This window comes from Porites lutea, chromosome 9 (assembly GCF_958299795.1).
Source record: "Porites lutea chromosome 9, jaPorLute2.1, whole genome shotgun sequence".
In the NCBI taxonomy this organism is placed as follows: domain Eukaryota; kingdom Metazoa; phylum Cnidaria; class Anthozoa; order Scleractinia; family Poritidae; genus Porites; species Porites lutea.
Genome location: NC_133209.1, coordinates 2,252,953 through 2,268,587, shown reverse-complemented (window position 1 = coordinate 2,268,587; position 15,635 = coordinate 2,252,953). Strand labels below are relative to the sequence as shown.

The window sequence follows — 15,635 nt, the reverse complement described above, 5'->3', positions numbered from 1 at the left end:
GAAAATTGATACCACTCCTAGCCCCCAAATCATCAAGTATTGGAAAGTTGTAGTGGTTCTCACTTTTCAAGCAATCATCTCTCTGTTTTTTGCAATTTCAAGCACTAAGAAATGAGTAAGAGGACGGATACAATATATGGGTCTATTCCACTTTTTTTACTGAACTTTTCTCAGACAGTCTTGCTCCTACTTAAGCCACGCCTGGTAAACGATGTAAATGAACTTTGGTAGTTTGGTTTCTAGGGCGTAGAGAGAGGAGTTATCTGAAATAAGTATTAGAATTGATTAAACTAGATTTAAGAGAAGAGATGCTTCGCCTTTATCGTTTTTAGTAGGAATAGCCGTTTACAAGGGCGATTTTTCTAACGATGTGTTACTTTAGCGTGCGCCTTCTTATACGGTGACTACAGCATTGAGGTTAGCATTGAAATTGGAAAATTGCTTGAAATCCAGCAATAATTACATCGCCATATTTAAAGTCAGCAGTTTGAATTAAGGAAGCCACTTCTAAGAAGTTAAAACCAGTCAAGAGAGAGATCATTCTCTCTTGAAACAGTTGAATGTAAGATTTGATGTGACTTAAATGAGAGATAACTAAACACTGAAATGCGGTTTAAATTTTGAGTCTGCGGAATTCGATTCAGATAACTTTCAAAGTAAAAGACCGTACAGCCCTGTAGGAAGAATTGCAGTTTGTAGTCTGCTTAACAAAGGACTTGATTCGTGCTCCAGTTTCACCCAAACTTAATAAGTGTACTATTTCTATTTTACGGTAATGCTTATGATACGATCACCAAGATGGACTGAAAAGTATCCCATTATGCATTGTGATTTATACTAATATTGGAAAATTTCGTGACGTCAAAAAGGTCTTCCCTCCACAAATAAGACAGGACACTGGGAACCAGATTGTTCCTTACTTGATTGTTCAATGATGGCGTCATTTTTTAGTAAGATCTTTTGGTTAACTCGAAAACCATGGTTCAGTTTTTTAAAAAAATTACCCCACTACTATACCTCAGCTATAAGAAAATGTCTTTGGTTTTAGATGGCCAAGGTGGACAAGGGTTACAACTTAAGAAAAATCAGACCCACTTTTTTAAGTCAAATTTCAATGTGCTGTAAAAAAAAAGTGTGCAGAAACTGATCATTCTTTGTGTTCCCGTTGTTAGAATCTTTTGATATCTTTCTTATAGTGTTCCACGTAGGAGAAAAGATGACTGAGAACACTTAGTTATAATTTCAGTTCAACTCTGAGCAAAACGGTATAACTCACCATCTCAATTACCGCCCCTAAGTTAGCTTTAACACCGTCCTCGGTGAAAGCGCTTCGGCCCTATACAGAACTGTAAGATGTCATCTTGGTGAACAAGGACGACCAACAATAGGGCCATTTATACCAGGAGAAATAAGACGCGAACTTTCCGTATAAACGGCACATTTCGTCTAAAATAAGACGCGGCTTAGCTAATACGCGTCTTATTAGATAAGACATGCTCGTATAAATGGTACAGTTCGCGTCTTATTTAAGACGCGTCTTATGTAAGACGCGTCTTATTTTTCCTCGTATAAATGGCCCTATTAAGGTTCTAGAGAACAGTCCAAGACCCTATCATTTCCTTGATTGAATGTTTGTTTCCTTAAAGTACCACTAAAAGTGGGGTGGTTTCTTCTTTTATTACAAAGTTAAGAACTGAAAATGGTCTTAATTTGCTTAATTCTTATCTCTAAGTTTGTGATGACTGTGTTTATCAAGTAAAACAACACATAAAGGTAGCAACGGATATAAAATTTACATAGATGATATTTTTCAGAATTTCTTCACACCAATATCATGTTGGTTAGTTCAATTTTCACGGGCTTAGCCATGTATTCGTGCGTGAACGTTTTGGTCCTTTTTCATTCATGCAAACAAACACACGCTCTCACACGTGGCATCCATGCTGTAGGGAAGCAAATAAAAAACCGTAGGCAAGGATACTAAATAATGTTTAGATTCCCTTGAAATAAGTTTGTGTTCCGCCAAGTCATTCTGATAACTTGGTGGGCGACGATTTCAAGGTCAGTCATCAAGAGAATATGATTTGAAGTAACTGGTGTAAAAGAAAAAAAATCGGGTCCCGAATGACGTAAAAGTGTAAAGTGTAAAGTTAGGTGAACGAACTTACAATAAAACGTTTCAGATCTATATATACGAACCTTGACCCGTTTCCCTGTTTAGCACTTCATCAGTTTCAGTCAAGCATCAATTCAAATTGACACGGCTGTGAGTTAACGGTAATCAACAAAGATGTCAGTTAGTTCAATATGAGAACACATGACGTAACTTAAATGATACTTGCACAATATCCTTACTTTAAAATAGCATATAAAATGAAAATTAAAAATTTCATCAAAATCATAAGTGTTTCATTCAGGCAAGAAACATGCAATCATATTTGGAACTGCTACCTTAATAATACACGGCCTTTAATTTCAATTTTTTTAAAATATTATCATGATATGAACGTTATCACGTTTAACGAAATTAAAATTTTATTCATCCGGAACCTGTTAACACAATTAACATAACGGTAAATTGACTTTAAATTTGTTGTATGCGAGCTCAGTAACTTGATTGTCAAGTTTAATTTTGAAAAAACTAACAAAAATCCTCAACATTTTCGTGTATTTAATGCTTACTATGAACATGTGTCATTGGCCGTTCCATTCACGCTGTTGATACTGTATTTTGTCACACCCTTCGATAACGTTTATTGACATTATCCCTGAATTAAGAAGCAAATAGGAGAACTCTATTAGATACATCAAATGAAGAAGACCTAATATGGAAACTTTTCTGATAATGCTCAAAATATACTGCTGTTTCTTTATTTAACGAAACGATAGTACAAATAGGTAGTCACGAATAAAATACCGCTGCAATTATGCCTGGTTCGCGCTTTTTCACGCTTTTTCCGTTAAGTGAGGAAATACGTTTACATATTAAGTCCTACGATATAATTTCATTGTCCATGACTGCTGAAATGAGGGCAACCTCTAAGGAAACTCAAGCATTCTTCCGTAAATTTTTGAAAAAACATTTCAATAACTACCAAATACCGGGTTAAAATAATGACTCTCAAAGGGAAGAAAAACACGTGGATGTAAGTTTTGCCACATATATTAAAATGATATAATACGTCTAACTTCCTTTAGGAAGACATCTCAGTTTGTGGGCCGTTACACGTCTGTTCCTATGCAGAAAATGAGGAATTTGTGGCTACTAACGTTAATTAATACTGGTAGCAACGGCCTTAATTTACTTGCCGGCTTTCCTCAAACGCTTCCATAAAATGCCATTGACATTATTAACGAACACAAAAATAGACAAAACTAGGTCGTCCGTGACTAGTTGGGTTGACTGTTTTTGTTTGTTTGTTTGTTTTTAGTTTCTGAAAGCATCATAATCTCTCAACAACTGTTCACTATATTTTCCACAAGACTGTTTTTAAATTACAGTTTTCGATTTAAATGAAATATGATTATTGGGCGCAACGATCAGATCGGAATTTCACGGAAGAATAAAAACCGCGCGTATAATTAAGTTACCGCATTCTTTTAAAACTTAAGACAGTACTAGGAGCTAACGCAGTTACTAAGAGCAGAATAGTTTCCTCATATCTATCACTTTTAAATTTTAATTGTGGTTTCCTAGAAACTGTACTACCAGAAACTTCTCATAGCAGAAAATGGAAACTTGCAGTTACTTAGAAACTTAGAAATTCAGGGGTAGGATTACCGACCAAGTTTATAGACACCAATCAGGTTTTGCTAACTTAAAACCGTGCCTTCTTGGAGATGTGCAATCCTGAATTAAACAACTTAAACGTATTTGAAAGAAAACGGAAGTTGTTTTTCTTATCGGCAGGCGTGAAGCATGTAGGACGGAGCCTTCGTTTTAGGCGTGGTGAACGACATCCGCATGTTAGTGTGGAACATCGAACTCCGTCCGACTAAAAAAAGATTAGTGTGTCAAGTGAATGGAACTCACTTACAGTGGCTACTGTAGCTAAGCCCTATATTGACGATAAAGTTTATTTTTGCCTTAAAAACAAACACATACGTAGGTGTAACGGAATTATTTCAACTGAGAAAAGCTGACTGTTTGAAAAATACGGTGGGCACAGAGTGTATATAAGTGGACTTACTACCCCTTTGAGAGCAGAAAGCTTGCTGACCATAACTCCCAACAAGTAGAAGAAAAGGCAAGAAAAGAAGCGAAAAACTTCAAGACAAAGAAAGGAAGACAAGAAGAACTATACAGAAACATTTGAACGTCAACTGAACAGCCTGAAGAAAATGGCAATTCAAGCACAGACAATACGAGTAAAGGTAAATGGAACACTTTTCTAAAAATGACAATCATTGTAAACTGTTAAGCTGCAATAGCTTTACACAGCACTTTTACGTTTAAACTTGACTAACATTTGCGTAAGAATACCTTGCTCATGAATAGCTTTTCAAAAAATAAACATACAAAAATATCAAAACAGCTGTTTAAACCAGGGGACTGCTCACGTAAAAATCGGTAAAAATGATAACAGATTATAGACTACTACACCTGAATTTACACTGAATTATAAGTTGCAATAGTTTGAGAAATATGACTACTAATCAACGATAAAAGTTTTCTGTTTGTCCGCTAGTTTTGCACAAATAATTGCAAAGTTGACATTGCTAACCCATTTTTATATAAGTGCTAGTAGGATTTTTTAATCAATGTGGTTCAACTATAACGGTTACTTCTTGCTCAATAAAACTGAGCATTCCCGACAGATGGAGCAGCTGTGTGAGCCTGAACGTATCGTTAACATGTACGGTTCTCTACTTAATTGGTTAAAGAGGCAAGATTAAGAAAAAAAAACTAACTCAAACAAAGAGTCATGTTTGTATAGATAGAATTCCATTGATAGTAACCTGGACTTGCGGGGAAAAAATTGTCCCAAAACCATCCAATTAGTATAGGGAATAAATCCTTCTTCATTTTGTATACACAAGTAATTTTAGAAGACCAAGAGAGAATTTCGCAATACTGTCCCTCAGTTTATCAAGGCTTGATTCAGTCCCGTCTGAGACTTTTATCCTGGTAGGTACTTTGTCCCCTACCCGTACGACATCTGCGGCGACTGAACTTTAAGTACCTCCATGATGATAACAATATTAATGGCAATGACAAAATGATTGATAGCTAACAAACAACATTTTCCTATGTCCTTACTCTTAAAGATCATAGCAATCTTTATAAAAACCTGAAGTTCCGAACATTTCCGTGATCTTGAATGATGGAGAGTTGTTGTCTATTAAAATCGAAAGTTTTAAACGACCAGTTCACTTCGGCGAATTTTTCGAACTTGCGCGCGAGAGAAAAAGAAAAATAATTTGCGTCATCGTTACCGACAATGGCGTAATTTTTTAACAACAATATTGAAACTTATAATTTTAAACGACCATTTTTGGAGAATTTTTCGTGGACTCGCGCACGAGAGAAAAACAAATTATGCCACCAAGACCAGGTATTTTCATTGCCATTGAAATGTCTCTGGTCTTTAAACGATGACACAGTTTGTTCCCCTACACATTGAGAGCAGCTCCCGTACAATAAATGGGTAAGAAATTAGTCCCGCACTTATTGTAAAATTGACGATAGACTGTTATTGTATTTTTTTTCAGTTGCAATCCTGGATAACTGTTCTAGTTATTCTAATGTTCACAACATCATTTCAAGGCTCTGACGGCCGTCCAACATCGCGCAATCTCACCGATACTAGGTGCCTGCATAGATTGCGCCATCGGTACCTATTCGTGGAATACGGTTTGCATCCTTCCAACGATACGCAAATCAATGGCGAAAGTAACCGCTACAGCGGGGAGAAGGGAGGTACTACAGGATATTGTCCGTGGGTTTGGGCTTTTGACGAAGACGTTGACCGAATTCCTAGGTATCTAGCGAAAGCTGAATGTCCTCTATGCGGGTTTCAATGCCGACAGGTTCGTTACTGGCACAGTACTTTGGTCCAACGGTGCACTGGTAGAAGTAGCGCGTTTTGCACGTGGAAAAGAAAGGAAGTCCCGTTGGCAATATCTTTTATTTATGACCCTTAATGACGACAAAGGAAACAGAATTATCTTTTTTGAATTTTGTGGGCATGTAAAATGTAGGATATAGATAGGCAATAGAACATTTTGATAGGAAATAATAAAATTTTGTACAATTTTTGGCCCACATTAAATGCTTTTGATGTAATTTGTGACAAAGTTATGTTACGCCACAAAAATCATTGTACCTACCTGACTAAAAAGTCAATAAACGGAAAATTTTCATTTACATATTTCACCTTTGCCTAAGGGAGATGATGACACTTATCTATGAAATATGATCCTGTACATTCTTTGCTTCACACTTAGGTGTTTTTTTCGGTAAATTTCCTGAGACTCCGAGGGTGGAGCAGGCGCTCAAAAAGTTAAGGGCTGGGGTGAGGGGTTCGAAACTTAAAACTACAAAAAATGAGAAATCCTTCTTAATTATTTACATTTTATGAGAGGTATCTTCTCACCGTTTCTTGATGTTGTAAGCAAAACTTTGGTTGGGGGTATTTTTCCCCTAAACTTAATTTCCGCTGTAGATCTTAAACACAGCGCAAGCTTAATCACTTCCACTCCGAATAGTGTGTTCCTAGGCCTCTATTAAAATTCCCTTGCCAACTCAAATTCGAGTTTCACAGACCTCTTAATTACAAACTCAACTAGTGTCGGTCCAGGAACCAATACCAGAGGTAGCCCAAACTCTATGAATAAGGCATGCTGTAATGTCACGTAATAACATTAAGTAATAGCGAACCCATGTGATTCTGGATGGGGGAAAATCCAGGGGGGTAATTTCTATAGTTGTATTCTGGGCCGCTCCACCCGAAACTGGTTCATATTTTCAGGCTTCAGGAATGATGAAGGGTAGGAATTCACTACATAGTTGAAATCAGGAGCCTAGTATGACCTCCTAGGACAAAAGTCTTAGAGGACTGAAGCAAGCCTTTATTAACTGAGGTACAGTTTAGCGAAAGGTCTCCCTAAGTTTCCTTAAATTTCTTGTGAATACAAAATGAAGAAGGATTTATTTCCCACCTTAGGAGAAACTGTAATAGGCCACTTCTGAGTTCTAAAACCCCTCAATTTCAAAATGAGGCCAAGTGCACAAGCTTTCTTGTGAAAATGAGTGCCATTTGCATGAGAATGAAAAATCATTTCCATATCAAAGGCTGAGCACTTAACCTCGTTTTGATAAAGAGGCCTGGGGGAACTCAGAAATGGCTGCAAGGTTTTGGGTCAATTTGTTTTCCAAATAACAAGGGCCCATAGTTTAACTAACTTTTAGTATGTCCAGGTTACTATCAATGGATTTCTATCTATACAAACATGGCTATTTGTTCGATTTAGCTTTTCTTAAACCTCAATATTGCCCCTTTAATCGATTAAGGGGGCAACCACACATATATACGCTAAGCCCGGGGATACTCTCTTATATAAGCCATATATGTACGTGCCATCCCAAAAGGTATTAGGGTTTTTGCACCGTTTTGGTCGGAAAACTCGAAGACTCATGCACCGTAGCAACAAGAAATTTGAAAAGAATCTATCATGGCTTCACAATTTGCAAAAATTTATTTCCAGCCAGAAGGGATTTTGTTTCCTGGATTTTGGATGATTCTCTTGCCTTGAAGGCTTTGCAAGTTTGGTACAGACATCACAGACACCTTACCATGGTGAGCACAGGTTTCTCCATTCTCGGAGACCCAGGGGCAGATAGTTGGGGGGCAAAGGAAAATCTAAACAGGCGGAAATTAATAACGCGAAGAAAATTAAAGAACGGGGAGAGGAGTCCCTCTGGCTCCACTGGCATTGCGTGAATTTTTTTCCAGAATCCAACTTTGAAAGTCGAAGACTTTGACCAATTCGGTAGCTCAGACACCTTCATGTATAGCTCCAACAAACTGAATCAACAGGTCAACCAGCAGAGTATCAGTTATGTACTAAAAAAGGCAACATGAGATAAATAGGAAAGTATATGTACGGTTTGCAGTTAAGCTAGTCCAGCAGATTGGACTGCATACGGTTTAGCACCGGATCGAAATGTTACAGTAAAAATACAAATGAATTTTAAAAGGCTGGCAGGTCCCTCTAATTAAGGCGCATTTTAGAATTTTGTGGTTATTTCGTTGTTGTTATGTCAGAAAACCGGATCCCTGATCCCTTACAATACTATTGATCCTGTGATCCTGCGGCTTGTGATCCGAGATCCTGGCGCTGTGATCCCTGTTCCCATATGCCTAGTTACGACACTGAAACTTTGTTGAGGTCCCCTCGGGAGGGAGATTCGATTTCATGGCAAAATTATGAACGTAAATATCGCTTACTTTAATTCTTTTGCTTGTCTTTTATGTCTTGCACTGGTCTGGGGCCGATTGTTGTTTCAGTTCCAACACCTGTTACCGATGTATGCACCTTCCTAATATAGTGAAACGCCACCAGATCCACCGAGAGAAAAACAGCCATGAGTAAATTCCTCCGGAGCCTCCGATCACCTGGAAATTTCAAGAAGACCCAGATCGAGATAGCATGTTCGTGGTCCGCACCAAGGTGCTGAGGTAATAAGTCCTCAACAATTTCCAAAATAATGTCCGCTGACACGCATCGAAAGCACAGCACTGCACAGCATCCGAAAAACGCAATCTGTTAGCGCTTGTTCAAAATTAATTAACCTTGCAAGGTTAGCTTGTAACTCATTGCTTAACGTCGGCGAATTATCTCGTTTATAAGTGGGAAACTTAACTGAATCTAACAACTAATCACCTTATCTCGGCCTTACTGTGGTGAAAAATACTGAAATAGCCTACCTGGATCCTTGTGGATATTTGACTTGAGGCGATTGGGAAAGTGTTTGCGATCCTCCCGCCCGATGGGCGACAGTCTTTTCTCCTTGCCCTCGGGTGACATTGACCTTCACCAACCAGATGTCAAAGCAATTGGACTCTTAGGCGGGGTCGCTAAGCACATCATTCGAGCGTCTTTCGGTAAATCTCAAAGCATAAACATATGGTTTCCCTGGTATTTGGCGGGCGAGAGGTAAAGAGACCTCTGCGGGCCGAACACCAAAGGAAAAGGGCCTCTGATAGTAGGGAAAACGCGAAACGGACACTATTTTTATCATGGACGTGTTTTGTTATTTTCTGCCGCGGTCCACGTGGAGTCGGAGCGTTTACATATGGTCCGGTTGACTGTCATCAGTGGATCTGGTTTCGCGAGTTGACTCTGCAAAGGTAATGTAAAACTTGATAAACGCTTGATTAAGCTTGAATTATTAGCGCCCTGCCCGGCCTGTTTCAGGAGTTCAGATGCTGGGGAGCGCTTTTTTTTCTCGGCAATTTTTCGGTCGCGCTCTACTACATCTGAACGCCAAGAACCACAGGCAGACCACCCTCTTAGTGGGGCCGTTGTTGATTGAAATCTGAGCATCGATCATTTGTTATTTATAGAGGAAATACAGATGAATAATACGGTGGCTATAATTTGCTTATTTCGTGAACGTGACCTAATGTAGTTCATTCAATTGACGTTTTTGCTGACAGGAAAACTTTCTGGTGCCTTAGGTGCAGACCGGGGGGAAGGGGGGGGGGGGGGGTACTCCCATACATTACCTATACGGGTATGTGCCGCCCAGCGAGGTCGTGATTTTGAAGCTCCTGATTTAGAACGGGGTATCCATTTCAGAGGCGTTTTCTAGAACGGGGTTTAAAAAATTGTGGATCACGGCTTTATCTTCTCCTTAAAATTGTTGCTGATTATGAAGAGGCATTTATTTGATGTATAAGTCGAACAAATAAAGAAATATCTTTTTAAAAAAGCAGGGCTATTTCTATTTACAAACTTTCTAGAACGGAGTATAAAAAATTGGCCCATTTCTAGAACGGGGTATCAGTTTTAGGGCGAATTCTAGAACGGGGTATAAAAAATTGGCCCATTTCTAGAATGGGGTATCAATTTTAGGGGAATTTTTTTTAGAACGGGGTGCCAATTTTGAGTCCTGGGGAACACATACCCACCCAAAAAATACCCAAGTGCCCCCCTCCCCCCGGGCGCGCAGACAAGGTTACAAAAACAAAAACTTGGCAACTACATGTTTTTCGAATTTTTTGCAAATGTCAAACTCTTTATTCGTTTGTTCCTTAAAAAAGTGTGATGCACGTGCCAAGTTGATGTTTTGCTAATCTTATCATTTGTTCCTTGTTTGTTGTTCTTGCTACCGCTGCCATCATGTTCCTTAAAAGCGCAGTACCTATTTTTGATAAATAGGGAAACTTTGGAGCATTCCTAGAGTTAAAAAAATATGCAATTTAGTTGTCAACTGGTATATGTTTCTGTTTTCTTAATTTTGGCACATGCATGGGGTTTGCTTTGGCGACTCGCATTTTAAAAAATGATCTTTCAAAATTTATTCGAGCGTCAATGTATTTGGCACAAAAGTAACCTTTTGGTGACACTATTTTTACATCTGCGACTTGAGACAGGGCAGCCAGTTTACGCGGTCATCCGAGCCAAGTGAAAGTCTAGCTGCTTGCGTGTGCAAAAGGAAGTACCTTAGTCTCAGGCCTGCTCAGGGTTTTCTAAGAATCGGGAATCGAACCCGTGAGTCTCCAGCTCTGCAGTCAAGTGTTCTTTCAAACAATGTAATTTCACTGGAACCGTACTATGATGCAATCACAGAACCTGGGTTACCTGTGATTGAATCAGGGTGTGTGGAGAAAGGCCTTGTTGGCCAGAATAGAGGCCAACAATTAGAGAAATTTAATACGGATCAAAGACATCCTATACGCTCGGTGTTGAGTTTTTCAAAGTGAAAACCTTATTTCTACGAACATTCCTCTCTTGGATCATATTATTTTAATAATTTTAAAAATTTTAAAAGTATTCGAAAAAAAATGGAGGTACAAAAATTTTTTAAAAAGGTTTAATCACACACCTACATCATATTTACAGTAACTTGTAGATCTACTCTGATATTATTGCCATGTTTTCTTTACACATATTTTTCCAGTACTTACAAAATTACCTACATGTGTATTACTGATATGCACTAAATCAGTTATTTGTAATGAACCTACACTGAGGTTACACCTAACTTTTACGATATCCATTAAGGAAGCTATTATTTCAATATCGCCCTATTTGTCCCAAAATTTGTACAGAGTACGTACATGTACCCTCCTTGGGCACTGGACATCGTCACTTGTGCCTAGGTTCTCTATTATGTTTGCGTTTGAAGAAGCGCTGTCAAGAAATTTATGAAAATTCAAATGCTGAGACGGCTGCCACTAAACCGCTTAAAACATTTAGAGAAGGTGTGAATGAAAGATTAAAACGATATTTGAAAACTTGTCAGCGTAACAGTTTTTCAAAGTTAAGTTTTATTATTTGTTAAGTTTGATATATCTCTTTGGGACAGACATACAGTTATTTGATAAGAATATAAGTAAACTATTCAAGTTACCAGGGTTCTACTGTCCCAATGAACTACGACAGCCGTGACACATCAACCGATTTGGCCAAATTCCCCGCTGCCTTATTGCATTTTTGAAACAAACCATTTTCTTTTAGGCAAAAGTAATGATGTAGATTAATATCCCCTCAAGCGTCTTGATTGATCGATACAGGCACTCTTGATCTCTCCTAGCGCTCTTTGTAGTACCTGTTCATAAATCGTGTGAAGATGTGCTGTCGTGGGCTCCTCAAACATTTTAAATATCTCGGAAAGAATTCCGAATAGTTTGCAAGATTTGTTGGGAGCTTGCATTGGTTGCTCGCTAAGAATGCTCATCTTTCCCTGTCGCTGTTCTTTGGGTTCCATCACAGCAATGCCAGGCGCAGTGAAAGGGGGTGGGTTTGGCTTGTTTGTGACGTACGAATGCAAGGAGATGAACTGCTCTGGGTCCTGCAGTTGACATCTTGAGTTGGCAGGGTTAGAAGGCTCCGAAGGTAGAAAAGCAAATACGGACTGGTGTGCTTGATTTGTTGGGGGATGGCAAAGGGCACCCATGCCAGAAGGAAGAGAGGGCCAATTCAAGATAGCCTCTAAAGGACCCATTGGATCACCTCCAGTAGCGCCTTGAACGTCATTTTGTATTTCTTCGAGATCAATAAGCAGCTGCTCCAAAAGCGTCCCCTCCTCACCATCGTCGGTTATACAAATTGGAGCGTGACGCTCTTTATCAAAAAATTCTCTCGTTTGCGAATGCTCGTGTCTGTTTCTTTTACTACCTGCCCTGGGAAGTCCCCTTTGCTTGTCTTTCTGCGGGTGATTCCCACGTCTGCTCTTCTGCAGCCTCCAATTTACGCACATTGGCAGCGGGCAAGACAGATCCGAGCAATTTTCTCCATGTGTTGCGAGATTCATTCTGAAAGCTCTATCCATAGGTCTGTGAAGTCAAGCACATTTTTAATTAATTTAACAAGCTGTGTCCAAACTCTCATATTCTCGATCAATTTACACCCGATTTAACCCGGTTAAACACGCATAAAGAAAACTTTTACTGTGACCCGTGCGAAACGTTGTCATACAAAGGTTACCTCCTTACAAATAGCTGTGATCTGCGCGTTGATACATGTACTTAGCTGTGAGTACGTAACTAAGAGTGCATCCTTTCATATTTAACTGGACTATTTCACTTTATTGCACGATAACTTTGTTAAATTGCAATTAATCACTCAACTAATCGAACAAAATCGTTCGATTAAATCGAATTACCAGCTAGATAGCTATAGCCTTACTAACTACTGCATGTATGTTTTCTATGAGAAGGAAACTGCCAGCTTTCAAAGAGCTGTTAGAACATTCCGGGATATATTTTACCTAAAGATTTTCGGCGTTTACCAGATGTCCTGAAAAACCGTCTTGCTTGAAATTTGAAATGGTTTATATAGCATTCCTGAGAAAGGCAAAAATCCTTGTTGATTTCTTTTTCATTGGTGAAATCATATTAAACGCTTGACTGGGAAGGATATTAAGCAGGATTGGCAATATCAATTCTTGGATCGGAACTGCCCGGATTTGCTCTCCCTCTCAAATAAGGTAAATAATTTTTTTACCAGTTTGACAGATCATTTTACACCTCTAGAGCCTCCAGTCTTGGCCCCTCAGGAAGTTCCCCTGAATTCCTGGTATCTGAGAGAGAAGCTTTCCAGGCCCTCTTAGCTGTGAAGATCGGCAAAGCTATTGGTCCTGATTGCATCCTAAACAGGGTACTGAAGGAGTTCGCTCAAGAACTAGCACCAGTTGTCAAAGATATTTACAACGCATCCCTGATCGAGGGTTATTTTCCTGATGCCTTGAAGGCCTCACTGCTGAACCCAATCCCTAAAATCTCACCTCCGCAGCAGATAGAGAGCGATTTGCGGCCCATCGCTCTGACATGCACTCTTGCTAAGGTGCTTGAGGGATTCACAGGGGACCGCTTGATTACACAAGTGTCTCATCAGATCGACCCTCGTCAGTTTGCACGTGCAGGACATTCCACCACTGACGCGTTAGTCTATTTGCTGCAGGTTGTGTATGAGGCAGTGGATACAGGGAGCTGTGGTGCTAGGCTGTTTTTTTGCTGACTACTCTAAAGGTTTTGACATGATTGACCACAGTGTGCTGATTGAGGAGCTAAGGAACATGCATGTGAACCCTGTTCGAGTTAACTGGATAATAGCTTTCTGTGTAACAGGACTCAGGCTGTGAGGATTGAGCAGAATTGAGGACATTATATCTGAGTGGAAAACTCCAAGGGCGGTATACCACAAGGCACCAAGTTAGGAATCGTTTTGTTTACAATCACGGCAAATAATTTATTGCGCTCATGGAACCTTAGAATAAAGTTTGTTGATGATACCACAGCCCTTGAAATAATCGCTAGGAACAGTGCCAGTCTACTCAATTTTGTTACAAACGATATCTATGCTTTTTCTGAAGATCACAGAATGAAATTGAACCCTACTAAATGCAAGGAGATGCTAATTAATTTTATGAGTAATCATAATTTTATTGTAAATCCTATTGTAATTGGTAGTAAAACAATTGAGAGAGTCATGACATATAAGCTACTAGGCGTTTATGCAAGTAATGACCTGAAATGGAACCATCATGGAGAAGTTATAGTGCAAAAGGGAAACAGGAGGCTTTACTCTTTAAGGGTCCTTAAGCAATGTGGTGCACCTCCGGCTTCACTGGCTAAGGTTTATACAACCATTGTTCGTCCTGTTCTAGAATATGCTGCTCCTGTCTGGCAAAATATACCAGATTTTCTATCTTATAAGATTGAGAGCATTCAGAAAAGGGCTATGCGCATCATTTTTCCTTTAATGAATTACAACGAGGCATTAAATGCCCTTAATTTAACAACTCTAAGTGACAGACGCGCCCATCTATGCCAGGTTTATATTGATAGACTCCGGAATGAGAATCACCCCTTGCATTTTATGCTCCCCAAACAGGAGGAGGTTGTGCATAACTATAATCTTAGGTCTGGCATTAGCCGCTCCAAGCGTCCTACCTGTAGGACCAAGCGTACGCAAGAGTTTGTCACGCATAAGTATACCTAGTTGCTTGTACAATTATATTTTCTAGTATTTATTGGATTTATTGTATTATATTTTAGTATTATATGTTTTGTAAAGAGCTCTGTAATTCAGCCATTCTGTATATTACTGCTATGAGTCTTAATAAACAGTCATTATTATTATTATTATTATTATTATTATTTTTCTTGTTTATCTATTCTGACTGAAATTACGCAGGGTGAGTCGACCATTCGTGGAATCACGCCCATCCGTCACCTCTTGTACACTATTTTGGAGCGTTTTCTCAGAGATAAACACAATGACCATTGTACAACTTGAAATCTTCCTTCTCCCGCACAGGTTTTGCCCCGGAGAGGTTACCTTTGTGTAGATGGCGGATCGCTTAGCATTACATAACTAGCATTGACTTTCCTGCATCGATGTTCCCCTTCATTCCACTATACTTGTAACTCTTTTCTGAAATAGCTTTTGAAATATCTCCAGTACCTCAACTTATCTTATCCAGCAGTTGATTTAGAGAAAGAATATAAACCATTTTCTCTATTTTCCTATCGACAAAAAAAAAGAACAGTGTACCTTCTAATAATGTTAACTAGTCCAAGTTTTCGCTAGCATACGCAATAATGTTGCTTGGACACTCACCACAGGCAAGATCTCTCCGTAGGTGAGCATCAAAAAATCTATTCTCGGCATAATAGTAATTTTAGACTTCGAAAAAACAACCCTTTATTCTGTAGACTGCTTTCAGTCCCCCTTTTCTCTAACATCTGTTCGTCCAGTTATCCCCATCGAGGACGTCGGCGAAACAACGCTCTTATGAAAAGGCTTGGTTCTTATTTATTTTGTCAAACTGTTGTGGAGCTGAAGAAATATGGACTGCTAGGAAGCTAACACCTCTTGTAGACGGTACCACGAGGCTAGAAGGACACCAATTGTCGTTGCCTTCCAAGTGACAGGCGACATGGCCCCAAGAACTGGCGACA

At 39.2% G+C, this 15,635-nt stretch overlaps 2 protein-coding genes across 6 annotated transcripts in view; both read right to left on the bottom strand.

Moving 5' to 3' along the window:
• Positions 1–9,022, bottom strand: part of LOC140948370 (uncharacterized) — a 39,410-nt gene extending 30,388 nt beyond the window's left edge. Inside the window, exon 1 of the mRNA XM_073397607.1 lies at positions 8,931–9,022. The gene's annotated coding sequence lies outside the window, so the exon portion shown is untranslated. The remainder of the gene's footprint in view (positions 1–8,930) is intronic.
• A 2,011-nt stretch (positions 9,023–11,033) lies between these two features.
• The window catches only part of LOC140949281 (uncharacterized), a 178,400-nt gene continuing 173,798 nt past the window's right edge, over positions 11,034–15,635 (bottom strand). For 2 of the 5 annotated variants that reach the window (XM_073398514.1, XM_073398513.1), the window contains exon 2: positions 11,034–13,016. In XM_073398514.1, coding sequence (XP_073254615.1) covers positions 11,708–12,502 — 795 coding nt within the window. In that variant the 5' untranslated portion in view covers positions 12,503–13,016 and the 3' untranslated portion in view covers positions 11,034–11,707. Of the gene's footprint in view, positions 15,201–15,635 lie in introns of all 5 variants that reach the window. The other 3 variants (XM_073398509.1, XM_073398512.1, XM_073398510.1) reach the window with 2 other exon arrangements.